The sequence below is a fragment of the Pteropus vampyrus genome, unplaced genomic scaffold (genome assembly GCF_000151845.1).
Source record: "Pteropus vampyrus isolate Shadow unplaced genomic scaffold, Pvam_2.0 Scaffold262, whole genome shotgun sequence".
In the NCBI taxonomy this organism is placed as follows: Eukaryota; Metazoa; Chordata; class Mammalia; order Chiroptera; family Pteropodidae; genus Pteropus; species Pteropus vampyrus.
Genome location: NW_011889043.1, coordinates 1,358,576 through 1,373,930, shown reverse-complemented (window position 1 = coordinate 1,373,930; position 15,355 = coordinate 1,358,576). Strand labels below are relative to the sequence as shown.

The window sequence follows — 15,355 nt, the reverse complement described above, 5'->3', positions numbered from 1 at the left end:
TTTTTGGAATTTGATACCTAAGTTTATTTAAAAGATAATAAGTACACTAGCTACTTCCTACATTTAAGATTCTGTAATTTGTAGTATCCTAGATTATAAAAACAATTTGATATTCTTGAAGGTAAGTTGTAAATATATCAAAAAAGGATTTGTCAACCTCTGTTACAAAGAAAAGAGCTAAATGTCTTGCTCTGTTCTCTAAGGATTTCAATAGTTCTTTTTTTTAGTAATTTTTTCTTATTTTGAATATCTATGTCTCGTTATTTTAATGTTTAAATCAAGGATTCTAAGAGCCACTTTAAGTATGTTGGAATGTGTTGTTTTTTTTTTTATGAAGACCATGATCTCCCGTCCAACTACTGAGACTTTTTTTTTTTATTTTATTTTTATTGTGACATTGGTTAACAAAATCGAATAAGTTTCAGCTGTACATTTTAACAGTAAGGCATATATATATATTTATACTGTGTAACAATGTTTGTTTCACAGGAGAAGGAGCCATTGATCCCAATGACCCTAACAAGGCAAATACACTAAGTCAGCTCTCAAAGACTGAGATTTCCCTTTCCCTGACAAGCAAGTACGACCTAGGAGATGGTGAAACTATAGACAGCCAAAGCCTCATGATAAAGTAAGTTTGGGACTTACAGGGCACATGTCTCCAATTAATCGTCTTAAATTGGACAAATTCAAATAAGACTAAATCCCCAAATAATTCATGTTAGAGTGTCTAAATATGGAAATACATTATGTTTATGCATCAAACATCTAACCAAACAAAGGATAATAGACTTTATAATTTAAGGGGAAACTAAATATTACAATAGTTTTTAAAGCTTGTCTTCTTTTTTTGTTTTCCATGTTGTCATGTGATTCCTTTCCTTTAAGAAATGATTAACTCAGCCTGTGAAAGTCCGTAGATAACTCAAGAGAAATATCTGTTTCAGAGTGGTCAAAAGACTAGTGAGGAAATACCTCGAATCAAATTTAATTTGTGATATAAAATGGTAATGTAAAGGCGCATGCACAATGCTATTATCTGATTTATTAGCCTTCCTTCCTATTAAACTAAGCCTGGATATGTTTACCAGCTTTGACTTTATTTAGACCCTACTTCCTGTCGCCAAAGATTTCAAATGAAACATTCACGTTTTTGTTAATAGGGTATTGTTTCCATCAAGGCATCTTGGATATTCTACACCAATTTTTTACACATAGAGTAAGAAAGAATGAGATCCGTGATAATACCATAAATTAAAACACCATAAACTAAAAACACTTGCTCACCGAACAACACAGTTTTTAAGAACTTACATAAACAAAAGGATACATGTTAGCACATTAGAGCAGTTGTGTATTGGGATGAGATGGAGAATGGAAGTGGGAAATAGAGATAAGAGGGATTAAGTGTGTATATAAATAATACTTCACAGATCGCTTCCAAGCTACATGTCTTGAGTTCTGAGATTATTTTCATTTGTGACAAGAGCTTTCAGTTCTGCCACTGACATGCTCCAGACAGTACTCATTTCCAGTTGATTTTTTTCCAGATATTCAGTCACCCATGAAAATGGCCAAAAAAAGCTTACTTGGTATGCTGTGTTATGATATGTGGTGTTTCCATTAGGCTTGTTTATTTTTGTCCTCAGATCATCTAAGGCTCCATTTGTTCAAGTAGCAAATATCTGAGTACCTACTTTGTGTCCACGGCATGGGGCTTGATGCTAGGGAGATGAGCAAGCCAGTAACAGCACATTGACAGTCTGATGGTTGAGAGCACAGCTCCACTGCAGGACAGAAGAAAATGTACAGGACTTGTACACAACCTTGGCCTCATAAATTGAGGGCACTTCTTTTAGACTACTGATTACCAAGTCAGATTGAAATTGTGGAGTGAGAACACAGGGCAGGGCAACAGAGCAAAGAAAGAAAACTGTGCAGTCTATTGCCTGGGTTCCTCTGAGCAAGTGCCAATTATAAAGGTAACTGGAAATACAGATTGTGTGGTTCCTCTATGCAAGTATCCTATGATCTCATAAGCTTTGCCCTTGGAAATAATGTGAAGAAATGTTTTCATTTCTATTATTTGAACATCATTTTCTAAATGTGGTCAACTCAAATGTCTGCGTTAATGAATGGAAATCGCAACTTGAGTAGTCTAAAATATCAGATCTGAATAGCGTGTATGTTTATGCTTATTTCTGAATGTAAGTCTCCATGGTTCTGAGAATTTTTGGAATTCACATTTTAAAAGCCAAGCCATGAAAGGCAGGCACATTGGCCAGTGATGTCTTAGCCAGAGAAACCTGGGCTTTGTCCTACCTGCCCTAGCCCTCACGTGGCTCTCTCCCAACTTCCCACAGTACCTTGGAAACAAATAGTCACCCCTTTAATCTCTGGACTAAGTAGAGCCAGTCGGTGGTTTTGTTTTTATTTTTTTATTATGGTAAAATACGCATAACTTAAAATTTATCATTTTTAACCTTTTAAAGTGTACAATTCAGTGGCATTTCGTGTATTCAGAATGTTGTGCAACCATCACTAGTATCTAGTTCAAGAACATGTTCATCATCCCAAAAGTAAACCCCATATTCATTAAGCAGTCACTCCCCGGGACCTTTGGGGCATCTTTCCAGGCCCTGCTCCCCAGTCTTTGGTAGCCACTAATCTGCTTTCTGTCTCTGAATATGCCCATTCTGAAAATTTTATATAAATGGAATTTTATATACAATATGTGGCCTTTTGTGTCTGGCTTATTTTACTCGGCATAATATATTTGGTTGAATAATATTCCGTTATATGGATACACCACATTTATTATGGATATTTGGGTTGTTTCCATATTTTGGCTATTGTGAATAGTAACTGCTATGAACATTTGTGTGGAAGTTTTTATTTGACCACCTGTTTCCAGTTCTTTTGGGTATATACCTAGGAGTGAAATTGCTAGGTCTTATGATAATTCTATGTTTAGCTTTTTTGAGGAACTGCCAAACTTTTTTCCACAGTGGCTGAGCCATTTTATATTCTCCCACGAGGTATGAGAGTTTCGATTTTTCCACATATTCACCAATATCCTAGTGGGTATAAAGCATAATATCTCTTTGTGGTTTTGATTTGTATTTCCCTAATGATTAATAATGTTAAACATCTTTCTATGTGCCTGTCAGCCATTGTATATCTTCCTTATAGAAATATCTATTCCAGTCGTTGGCCTATTTTTTTTAATTGGATTGCTTGTCTTTTGTTGCAGTGTTGTAAGAGTTCTTTATATATTCTGGATAGTAAACCCCTATCAGATAATCTTTACCCCCATTCTATTGGTTGTCTTTTTATGCTCTTGGCAATATCCTTTTCTGCACAAAAGTTTTTTAACCTAATGAAGTCCAGTTTACATATTTTTTTGTTGTTGTTTATGCTTTTGGTGTCATAAGAATTCGTTGCCAATAAACGTCATGAAGATTTACTCCTATGTCTTCTTCTAAGAGTTCTATAATTTTAGCTTTTACATTTAGGTCTATGATCCCTTTTGAGCTAATTTTTATGTATGGTGTATGGTAAGGGTCCAATTTCATCCTCTTTTGTATATGGATACTGAGTTAACCCACCATCATTTCTTAAAGAGACTGTCTTTTCTCCATTGAATGGTATAGGCACCCTTGTAGAAAGCTAATTGACCATACAAGTATGGCTTTCTAGACTCTCTATTCTATTTCATTGGTCTAGATATCTCTCCTTATACTAGTACCACATTGTGATGATCACTGTGGTTTTCAAGTAAATTTTGAAGTGGGAAGTGTGAGTCCTCCAACTTTTTTTTCCCCCTAGATTTTTTTGGCTATTTGAGGTGCCTTGCAATTCCATGTAAATTGTAGGATCAACTTTTCCATTGATACAAAAAAGGCTATTGGTTCATTATCTGATAATTCACTGCTTTCATAGACTTCTGGCTTCTAGAAGGCCTTCCTTTGAGCACACTTCAAAATCCTACTATTGGCGGAGACCTTTACTTTCACTAATTAGCCATAGGACTCAGAGCAAGTCACCTAACCATCAATTTTCTTATCCAATCAAATAGAGAAGTGGGGAGAGAGAGAGGGAGAAAGAAAGGCTATGACGAGCAAATGAAGCCATGCATTAACATCTTATAAATTAGAATTACACAGTTGTAAATCTCATTATAACTTATGATTCAGTGTAAAATATGTGAGCCTTATGGCTTTTATTAAGCTTGTTTTTCTACAAAAATATGTGTGTTTAAATAAAAGGCAATATTTGTGGTTTTTAATCATACTTAGCTGCCAAAGTGCTTAAGTTGTCATCTCTTAAGAATTTTTTTTCTATCACATGATTCAGTTTAGGCATCCATCATCCCAATTGAGAGATTTCCTTGCCTTTGGTCCAAACTGACATGAGTACTAAATGACTAATGTGTTGTTTGAGGTAGGGTGATAAAAATATATAATCATGTTATTAGAATTTTAAACAATTGGAAATATCCCTTAATTGCCACAAACACTAAATTTCTTTCAAGCTTGTAAGACAATGACAGAGGAGGAGGTTCAGGAATGCTACTGGTTCAAGTATAATAACAGGTGCCACATGAGTAGTCAAACCTAAGGAGCCACACCAGTTGACAAACACCATGTGGTCTCATTTACCGACAGTGGGATTCGAGCACAGCTATGATGAATAAACTGATGTATTTTTTTTTTCTTAATTCTTCCTCAGAGTTGGATACATCAACATTCAGATAGGGCACAGAGTCCTTGGTTTTATCAGCCTGTCTTACATATTGTTTGAACAGTCATGGGATCAATATTCTAACCAGTTGATTTATACTGGTCAGACCATATCTAGAATATTGTGTTTGCATTGGGCTAGGGGAAGGGGACATGTCTTCAGGTCATTGGCAAACTGAAATGTGAGCAGGACTATGAACTCTCTTTAAATCTAATTGTGAAGAGGCTTAGGGAAATGAGGGGTTTCACTTGGAAGAAAGAAAGGTAGTAGAAGAGAGGATGAAGTCATGGTTCTGGCATCTCTCGGCAGGTTTATGAGGGCTGATGATGTGGAAAGGGAATCCAACTTGTTTTCTGCAACTCTAGAAAATAGAGAGTGATCTTTGTGTAACCATTGAACCTCTTAGATCTTAGTTGCCTCATTTGTAAAATCAGAGGTTAGACTGTTTCCCAAAGGGCCCCCCCTAGTGCTGAAGTCCTATGACAATTTGGTCCAGCGAGTGGACATCACCGGAGGGCAGGCCTCTCAGAGTGAGCTTCCCTTTTAAGAATGGAATGTTCCAATGCTGCACTTGCCAAAAGAAATTGGATATGAGCCACACGAGTAATTTTAAACTTTCCAGAAGCCATACTTTTATAAAACAAGTGAAATTAATTATATTTTATTTAACTCAATATAGCCATAATGTTATTTCAATATGTAATTAGTGTAAAAAACTGTTAATGAGACAATTGTACATTTTTTCATACTAAGCCTTCAAACTCCGGTGTGTATTTCATGCTTACAGCACATCTCAGTTTGGACTAGCCACGGTTCAAGTGCTCAAATGCCACCTGTGGCCAGCGGCTGCCATTTTGGGCAGCACAGCTTTAGTGACCGTGTGAGTGCTTACCACATGTCAGACTCTAGCAAAAGGCTTTGCATACATCTTTTCATTCAGTCCTTGCATCAGTCCTCAGAGAGATTCCCATTATGTAAATGGGGGCAGGGGGGAACCTATAGGGATTCTTTAATTTGTACAAATCTGCACAACTAGTAAGCAACAGCAGCCCCAATTCGACCTCAGCTCTGTCTGATCCCAATGTTCTTAACCACTGGGCACACTGCAGGGGAGGTGGTGACTTCCCTGTCATGAAACTGGATGTGACTTATACATGGGATGTCTGGGGTAGAACTTTGGCAGTGGATTCCACAGGCCTGACATAAAGCAAAATTCCAAGGAAAGAGTCTGTATGGGCAGTTTATTCTCTAGCAATTCTTGGGCAAATAAACCTCCTTTGTCTCTGTCAGGGCACATTTTAGTAACCCCAGTCATTTTAGTCATCAGATAGCTTCTCTAAAGAGAGATGAGCTAGGAGTTTCTTGGAAGCGTATATCATAAGTAGTTCCTAGAATATTATTTCAAATAAGAGACAGTCACTGTGTTTACATTTTTTAAATCATCCAAAGCTTTTATTTTTAACTCAATGTTCCTGTTTAATATATTTATAATGATGATTGGGGGAAGAGGTTACATGTGGAAGGAATGACACTTGGCTCTCTAAGCGGCCTTAGGAACAGTGCCATGTCCCACGTGGCTATAATTAGCTGGGTGCCCACCTTTGACTCTTGGCAGAGTGTTTATCTGTGCACTTGCAGACAGTCCATAAATCCCCAGCAGTGAAGGGTCATGGGTCATAGGAAATGGTTGTGATCATTCTTTTCATACAGACTTGCAATAAGTAAGAAGTAAGAAAAATAATATTTACAGATGGTTTATCGGATTTTATTCTTTTTTAAAAAATAACATTTTTTGAATTAACTAAGGGTTTACTCTGTCATTTGGGAGCATTTGCCCCATGCTTCCAAACTTAATAATGTTTTGTTTGCATTTTCCAATTTTCATGCTGTGTGAACATTTCTTGTTGCAGTTGAGGAAGAAATTCATCATCCAATGATACCGTGTAATGCCTTTGAAAGAACAGAGGTTAAATGCAACAACAGAACTGCAATAAAAATGAAACTTAAGACAATGAAAGAGATGTTTAGAACTTAAGGCAACTTCTGTTTGTTTCCTTTTTTTGGAAGGAAAGCTATATCCAGTAATACTGTCCCCATATTACGTAAAAGTGAGCAAACTTGACCGTTTGCCTTTAGGAAGAGGTGGCTGATTACCATAAAGAACACGTATGGAAAAATACATGGTTTTAGCACTTTCAGAGGAGTTTTCCAGCTCCTAACTTTCTACAGAGCAGCTCTTCTGTTCTCTACCACCTGAAGACAAGAACCCGAGCCAATGTATTAGTTTCTCCACCAGATCTGAGGTTCTTAAACACTCATCCTCCTCGTTGCTGTGTCAGCCAACAGCCAAAGCCTCCACAGCCCACACTGGACTTCTGCTCATGCTGGCCTTCTAACTGTTTCTCAGAGCAAGAAGGCTATCAGTCTGTTTCCTAAGTCTTATGATGTATTAAACAGGCTCAGAAGTTTAAAGTTATTAAAGTCAGGAAAGGGGGATATTAAATATCATTCTTGCACCCTCTAGAGCAGCGGGCCAAATCAGCACTTGTCCCTCCTGCTCATCAAAAAGTAGTCTCAGTCTAAAAAGAAGAAAAGGCATTTAGAAAAGGAACCTTATGCCATGCTGTACCTGTGTCTCTACTGACAGTATAATCCTACTACATCATGCATATAAGACCCAGACTTTAATTATCAAGCATTCACAAACTTTTGGGAGCCTTAGTGCAGATGTGGTGAATTTCTGCAAGATTGTTTTATTTCAAGGGATTATCTTTGAAGCTTCATTTTTGTATGTGTTTGTGCACTCACTCAGGAGAAGCGGATTTTCATACATCAGTACTACTGTCTGAAAGTCTTTCTCTTCTTTCTCTGTTTTGTAAGGACTAAAAAGCTGATAATCGATGTAATCCGGAACCAGCCAGGGAGCACATTGACAGAAATCTTAGAGACACCAGCCACTACACAACAGGTAATTCATCTTTGAATGTAAAATAAGTTCTACAGATATATTATTATATATTAACATATATAATAATCTTTATTAATCTTCATGCCAAATGTTTACTGTTATCTCAGAGAAACTATATCTGACATGGTTTGGAAGTAAGGAATTTTATCTATTACTCTGGGCAAAGAGTTCAACTATTTATAAAATCCATAGAGTGTATCAATGGAAATTAAATAGAAAACCAAATTTATGCTGAATATAACTTTGTCCTATACTAGGAAGATAGTTCTGGGTCTTTCAAAGCCTCTGAATGTTCAGCATAAACTTTATCAGTCAGTGGATGGGCAGATAAGTCTGTTAAGAGGTAGGTCTGGTCTACAGGATGTAGAAAAATACCTTTCATATTTTATATATTTCCTAAATTGAAGAAACAAAGAAGTGTCTCACATTAAAACTGTTTTCTAAATACTTCAGAAGCGAATGTCTTGAGTCTGTTGGGTCAGAGCACCATTATTGTGGTGTAAGTAAAGTTTCATAACAAAGTTTTATTATTAAATTTTTTATCAACATCTTTTAAATACAGCATTGTTTAGTTCTGAATTAATTTCATTGTTATTGCTTTATTATCAATAATTGCCACTTCCTAAACAAAAATTAACAAAATTATCTAATTAGTTACTTCTGAGCAGAGCTACACATAATATTCCTGAATCATTCTTAATTTAATTGATTGCCAAGAAATAATTCTGTCACAGTTTTTAATTTAAAAAATATAAAATAAAACCAGGTTGTTTGTTGATATATGAACATTTTTTTAAAAACAATATGGGTGGAATATCCTACTAATTTTGTATGAGAATTTTAGTTCTTATTGGTATTTCCTTTTTCCCCAAATGTAGCGTAATCTCTAAGAACATAGACTTCTGAGATTAAGCATAGCTCTGAATATCCCAGTTGGGTAACGATGGGCACTTAGAAATATTTCTATGCCTCAGTTTTCTCAACTGTAAATGAGAATAATAATAATATTCAATTTATGGACAGGAATAAAGGAGCTAAAATATGTTAAGAGGGCAGAATAATGTCTGGCACATATGAAGTGCTCAGTAACGTTGGTTACTGCTGCTACTGTTGTTCTTTACTGCTAACCCAGTAAACTGTTCCTGTGTCTATAATGTTGACCTGTCCAACATGTGTCTGATAACGTTTCTAGCCTTAGACGTCATCTATTTGTCCATCAATTGTGTAGCATAGTGAAATAGAAATATCACCAGTCTCTTTTTATTATTGGTTTTTTTTTTAAACAAATTATCCAAATTTATTCATTGATTTACTCATCATTTATTTGGGAACTTCTTGTATGCTAGGATACTCTTATTCTCTTTGGTTCAAAGAAACTCCAGGTGTTTTAAAGATGGTAGTTTGAAAATGGTTCCCTTATCACAACAAAGGTCTCTGACTGCCTTCTTGGCTTATGAATCTCTATAAATATAGCTGATATGTAAAAGTTCAGTGGGTTCTGAAGGCCAGGTTTTAATGGATAATCTAGTTTTCGTTTCCTCAATGAGACTATCCAGGAATTGAAATCCTTTCATCCAGGGAATTACAAAATATCAGTTATCCATTATACTATGTCCATTACTAAGGTGATTTCTTACCTTAGCTGTTAAGTCGCTATTAGAATTTTGTTCAAATTAGGCCTGCCACTACTGCTATGTTTCTCAAAAATATGAAGTAATTCCTTCTCAAAGGCCTATTTCAAAACCCATGAAGAATGCATTCTGGTCTTTGGACTTTGGATTGAGGACTTCTTTCATTTTGACATTAACTCGCCTTGTGCAGGTTCTAAAGCTGTGAGATAGGGGATCAGGGAAAAAGCAACATCTTGATATTCCCTTTTCAGGAAACAGATCATGCCACAGATATGGTGAGCCGTGCAATTAAAGATTCCAAGACTCCAGAAGAAATGAAGCATAGCCAGTCTATGGTTGAAGATGCACAGCTTCCCCTTGAGCAGAAGAAGAGGAAAATCCAGAGGAATCTTCGGACATTGGAACAGATGGGACTCGTGTCATCCAAAAATAAATACCAAGACATTCTCAATGAGATTGCCAAGGTTTTTGGAAATAGTATTCTTTCTTCACTTAGCAGACATTTGCTAATCATTGGTCACATGCTGGGCAATCAGTGAGGTGACAAGAGGAATTCGTGGTTGTATAAACAATGGTCATTATGACCGATTTTTTAAGTTTTCAAAGCAATTGATGACTTTTACTAGAGAATGATCACAACTCCCCCAAATCATTAGGAAAGTTGACACACACTAGAAATAAATGATCAGGAAATGTAATAGGTTTTGTCTATACCTTTAAGCAATACCTACTGGTTTTAAAAATGACACTTGCAGGAGAGTTCTTTCTTAAGTTAACCGTTAGGGCTTTGCCCATTTGTCCTTAGGACCTGACACTGAGATGGTACTCTATGTCACTGAGAATTTGCCTCTAAGTAGTTTAGCCTAAATGCTATTCTGACTTAAAGGTTAGTTTCTGTTTTCTCGTCCCATATTTTTACAGATGAGAAACTTCCTGAGAAAAGGATCTCAAATTAGTGCAAGGAAACATCACAGGAACTGGCTGAGATCTGTTTGCCAAGGATAAGGAAATTTGGTTTCAAAGGATATTTGGGTTCAAAGGACGTTTCATTTTTTTTATCCAAACACACCAATTAAAATCAACCTGGAGGTTAAGGGCAGTTAAGTGATCAGAAAAAAATTTTAATTTTTTACCTTCTGCGAGGGAAACGCACTCAGCTTCATGCGTCTATGGAAAGTCATGGTCAGGTCTGGCATTAGGCTTATTCCTCCTAGCCTGAGTGACACATTTCTTTCTATAGCTCTGGGGTGGAAAATATTTCTCTTTGGCACTATGTACTGGAGAAGTCGATGCTTTTGACTTAAAAAAGAAAAAAGCTATCAGGAAGGCATTCACCAAAAGATTCTATTTAGTGAATTTTTACTTAACAAGAGTATGTTTGTCTGTCTGTATTTGAATTCCATGGGGAATGTTATTTTGTCCACAATGGAAAAATAATATTAAACAGGCACCATTTTCTTAAATGAAACATTTTCATAATTTACCAACTAGAATTACAAAAATAAATATCTGTAAGTTTTAAATGTAGCATAGTTTTGTAAGCTGTAAGCAGCTTTAATAACTTTATGTTCTAGGAACTCTATTTAAATCCAAGTATTAGTTATATAGTTATCAATGTTCATTGTTTTCAGTCAGTCTTGAGAGCCCATTTGTTGTTTTTGCAAACCTTGAGAATTTCCAGATTTAAAAATGTATTGATTTTTACTTTTTTCTAAAATGAATGCAATGATTAAATGTAAACCTCAACGTATTCTTCAAAGTAGAATGTTCACAGTATGCTGAAGAAATTTCTCGTCTCCTCAGGTCTTCCTTGTGCCCTTTTTAAAACACTATTTTTTCTTAAATTAATTGTACGGTTATTCTAAAATTGCTTTTTTGCTTTTCTATCAAGAAAAAAATAAACCTTAGCAACTCTCTTGAAGCAAAATATAGACACTTGCCAGTTACAAAGTGAAAAAGGGTGGGTGAGAGAGATTAAAATAAGGTAACTGAGATAAACTACAAGTTAACAGTCACAGATAGCGCTTTAATACTCGATGGTCGTCTTGTCCCAAATCGGCAAGATTGTAAAACAAACTTCTGCTTAAATCTCATATCATAGCCTTTACTTGTCGTTTTAGGATATTCGAAATCAAAGAGTCTATCGTAAGCTTCGAAAAGCTGAGTTGGCAAAACTTCAGCAGACCTTGAAAGCACTTAATGAGAAGGCAGCATTCTATGAAGAGCAAATTAATTATTATGACACCTACATAAAGACTTGTTTAGACAACTTAAAAATAAAGTAAGTTAAAATCACATATTCAATTCATTTGTAATGTCATGATTTATATGGAGTGTCAATTCTTTTACATTCCTGGGCTGTTGGATAAGATTTAGAAGCAAACTTTTTACTTTATTTTATAGCCAAAAACTAGAATCTCAGTTTTAGGATTTACCACTGTGACCTAAGAAGTCAGGTGTGAATTTAGAAACTTTTTAATTCCCCATCAGCATAATTTCACACTTGAAATTAAAGTAGCTTACTCTGTTGTATTTTAAGCAAGTAGCTTTAACACTTGAGGAAGAACTTTGATTTGTCTTTTTCAGTGAAAGGTGTCTTTTAAGCACTATTAAAGACAAATTACTCTTGTTTTTGGAATGTTTACAATAAAGAGTATTTTATGTTCTTGATAACGTCTGATAATTCCAGATGTTTGCTAACTGCACAGTGCAGTTTAATGACTTTAAATTGCTTAGTGCTTTTAAAAAATCATTATCGACACAAAGGACAAAATTTGGCAGTTCTCTGTTATCCATTAGCATACATATTATAGATTTTTAATATATGATAAAACCACTGTTAATGAGTATGATTTGCTCATAATTATTCTTATCACTAGACTAGGGTCAATACTAATAAAGTTTTAATTATCCATTTAAATATGTAATATATTTTTTTGTAATCATTGTAGTCAAATTGACAGTAGGAAATGATGCTGTATGGAAAAATCAATTGCATTAATCTCAGAAGATTTGTTGAAGAGAAATAACCAAATTTAAGCCCCATTTGTTTGAACCACACTCATTCTGAATTTCAGTTCATTTGCTTGTGGCCTGTAAATTACTTGTACTCTATTCCTGGGAGGAAAACGTTGGTCAAGCTGATATTCTCTAGAAATAAAGTTGTTAAGGGTTTTCTTTACATATTTACTGCAACTACTTGAAGGCATCTTACAGTCCTTGCAGTCAGGTGAGCTGGATTTGGGTTCTGATTCTCTCTCACATTGTGTGATCTTGAACCAGTCCAGTGAACTTCTCTGGAATCTTCTCTATTCTCATCTTCAAGGTGAGATTAAGAGTACCAGACTCACAAGTACTGTATGAGAGCCAAATGAAATAACATATAAGAAAGGAATTTTACTTATTTCAAAGCACTATGGAAATGTTAATTTTGTAAATGTGAGGCAATATTTATAAAGCACTTGGAACATTGCTAGCTACATTGTATTTGTTAAATAAATTAAAGCAGTCCTAGTGATACCTTTACTTAGCAGTGTGCAGCTCATGTTATTGCTCTAAAGCTGGCTTGCAAAATGACTTAATATAGCCACTTAGTTCAATATGCCTGAGAAAATAGAGTACTAGTTTTATGAAAAAAAATCTGTAATTCACACTTTAGTCACTTTGAAAATAGTGTTCCCTTAAGCAGTTCATAGTGAGGTTTTACTGCATGGGGAAAATTGTCATCTACTGCCACAAGATAGAAAGTTGCACGTCCAATGCCATGGCGGCCAGGCCTCAACAGTGAGATGCAACCCAGACCTGGTTATTGCACTACCAGAAACATCCGATTTGCCATCATGACGACAGACAATTTCTTCTTATTTTACTAGGAATTCTCGGAGATCAATTAAACTAGATGGAAAAGGAGAACCCAAGGGGACGAGGAGAGCGAAGCCAGTGAAGTACTCGGCAGCAAAGCTGCATGAGAAGGGTGTCCTGCTGGGAATAGACGATCTGCAGACAAACCAGTGAGTGTGACCTGGAATCTGCACAGAACTCAAACACCCTCTAATCGCCCCCATAAAATCTGACTCACATTTCTTTGGTTTCTTGTGGCCTTTGAAGAGAGCTTCATTTGGTCTATCAAGGCTTTCTCCTGATTACAGATGACAGGGGGAAAAGACATGTATTGTCATCTCTAATCTTCTTCCCATCAGGCCTTGAGCATCTAGTGTCGTGGGTTGTACAAAGTGCTGATCGAGTGGTTATGTTTCCCATGGCTTGTCCAGTACATCTGGATTTGCCAGCCTCCCCGTTCCCTCCAAAAGAACTGAGTCATACAGTGAGAATAAAGACCTTCTTTCGATTTTTTAATCAATGAGTTTATTTACAATTGAAAAATAGTGCCTTTCTAATTTTAAAGCCACGGACTGCATGCCAATGCTGGGGTCAGAACCCCTCCGGCAGTGTGCTGTCAGTGTGTGCGCTTGAGCCCCACTCCAGGCGCCACTGGGTTCTTCATTTTTAAAGGCCCCATAAGCCCCGTACCCCATCACTCCCTTGTCCTTTGTCTGGGAGAAGCCAACCCCATTCCTCCTTTCTAACTCCTGCCTTCCCTCAAGGCCTGGCTTCTATTTCATTTATGCTAGCAAACGTTCTCCTCACTACACCAACTCAGAAAAAATGTTTCTTCATCGTGGAAGTTTCTATAAAACTTGTCTAAAATACTCAACTGGCCTGTCAGTGGTGTAAGTCAGTAATTCTCATATTCTGTGAGTCTCATATATTTCCAACTATATTGTATGCTCTTTAAGAGCAAGGGCCATATTTTACTCTTTTTTTTTTTAATTAAGCACCTACTTCAGTGCTCTATGAGCTACAGATCTCAACAAGAGCCTTCAAACCTAGTTTTAGTGAGCAGAGTTGGGGAAGGGATGGGAGGTTTGGGAATACTTCCTTAGTTTTTCCCAGTAGACTAGTCACTAAGAACAGTAACTTAGGATTTCATTAATTTGTTTCAGCTTTAAGCATATACTTGCAGTTCCACATGTGTTCCTTTCTTCACTAGGTTTAAAAATGTTCTGTTTGATATCACATCTACTGAAGACGTGGGCATCTTCGATGTCAAATCAAAATTTCTGGGTGTTGAGATGGAAAAGGTGCAGCTCAATATTCAGGTAAGCTGGGATTTCTACAAACTGGGGGCAAGTTTTATAGTGTGGGTCATTTGTGGCTCCCCTGGCTTACACTCTTCATGACAACAATGAAGTTCAACAAAGGTGACCAATATAAGCTTTATTTGCCAATATTAGCAAGATTAGTTTTTAAAAGCTATGATTTTTCAAATTATTGGAACTTAAAATGCTTTTAGATGGCAAAAGCATAGCAGTTAGTTTTTCCATTCTGAAGCTGAGAGAGAATAATATGAAAGATTCAGAGCTATTAAGTAGAGGCTGGAAAGTTTCCTTTATTAGGAACTCGCATTTCTTTCTAAGAGTATATATGCCTAGGATTGGAACTTTCCTGATTTCATTGTGTCTTTCTCCTCTCTAGAACTGTTTTTACAACAGTTTTTTAAATCTATTTGTTAAATATTTGGGACCATATGAATGAAAGACATTGTGTAAAACAGATGGTCTATAAATAAAAAAATGGTGTTTGCAGTCTGAATTATTACTATTTTCTCATAAGAACCATATCTAAGCCAAAGATACTTGAACAAAAACTGAGAAATCCAGTTTATGTGTCCTAAAAAAAGGGAGCGTATAATCAAATGTTTAAGTTCATCCACTCCCAATCCTACTTCTTAATCCTTAGCACAGGATCAATTCACAGAAGTAACTAGTTTCTTCTTTTTCATATAAGAGTTTTTAAATGGAAGTGACAGTTATTTACCTAGGCCCCAAACTACTTGTTAAAGGGTTTCCAAGTATTCTGCATGTATCTTCAGGAATCATCTTGATGAGCCACTGGGAGTGATCTAAGTTCCAGCTTTACTGCCTGCTCAGCCCATCCCCGACAGCCCTGTAGT

The 15,355-nt window shown here is 36.1% G+C and overlaps 1 protein-coding gene across 1 annotated transcript in view; it reads left to right on the top strand.

Annotated features, from left to right (window-relative positions):
* Positions 1-15,355, top strand: part of IQGAP2 (IQ motif containing GTPase activating protein 2) — a 266,860-nt gene that overhangs the window by 247,299 nt on the left and 4,206 nt on the right. The window contains exons 30-35 of the mRNA XM_023520410.1: positions 420-631; positions 7,624-7,711; positions 9,594-9,806; positions 11,463-11,623; positions 13,215-13,352; positions 14,393-14,501. Of these exons, the coding sequence (XP_023376178.1) occupies positions 420-631; positions 7,624-7,711; positions 9,594-9,806; positions 11,463-11,623; positions 13,215-13,352; positions 14,393-14,501 (921 nt within the window). The remainder of the gene's footprint in view (positions 1-419; positions 632-7,623; positions 7,712-9,593; positions 9,807-11,462; positions 11,624-13,214; positions 13,353-14,392; positions 14,502-15,355) is intronic.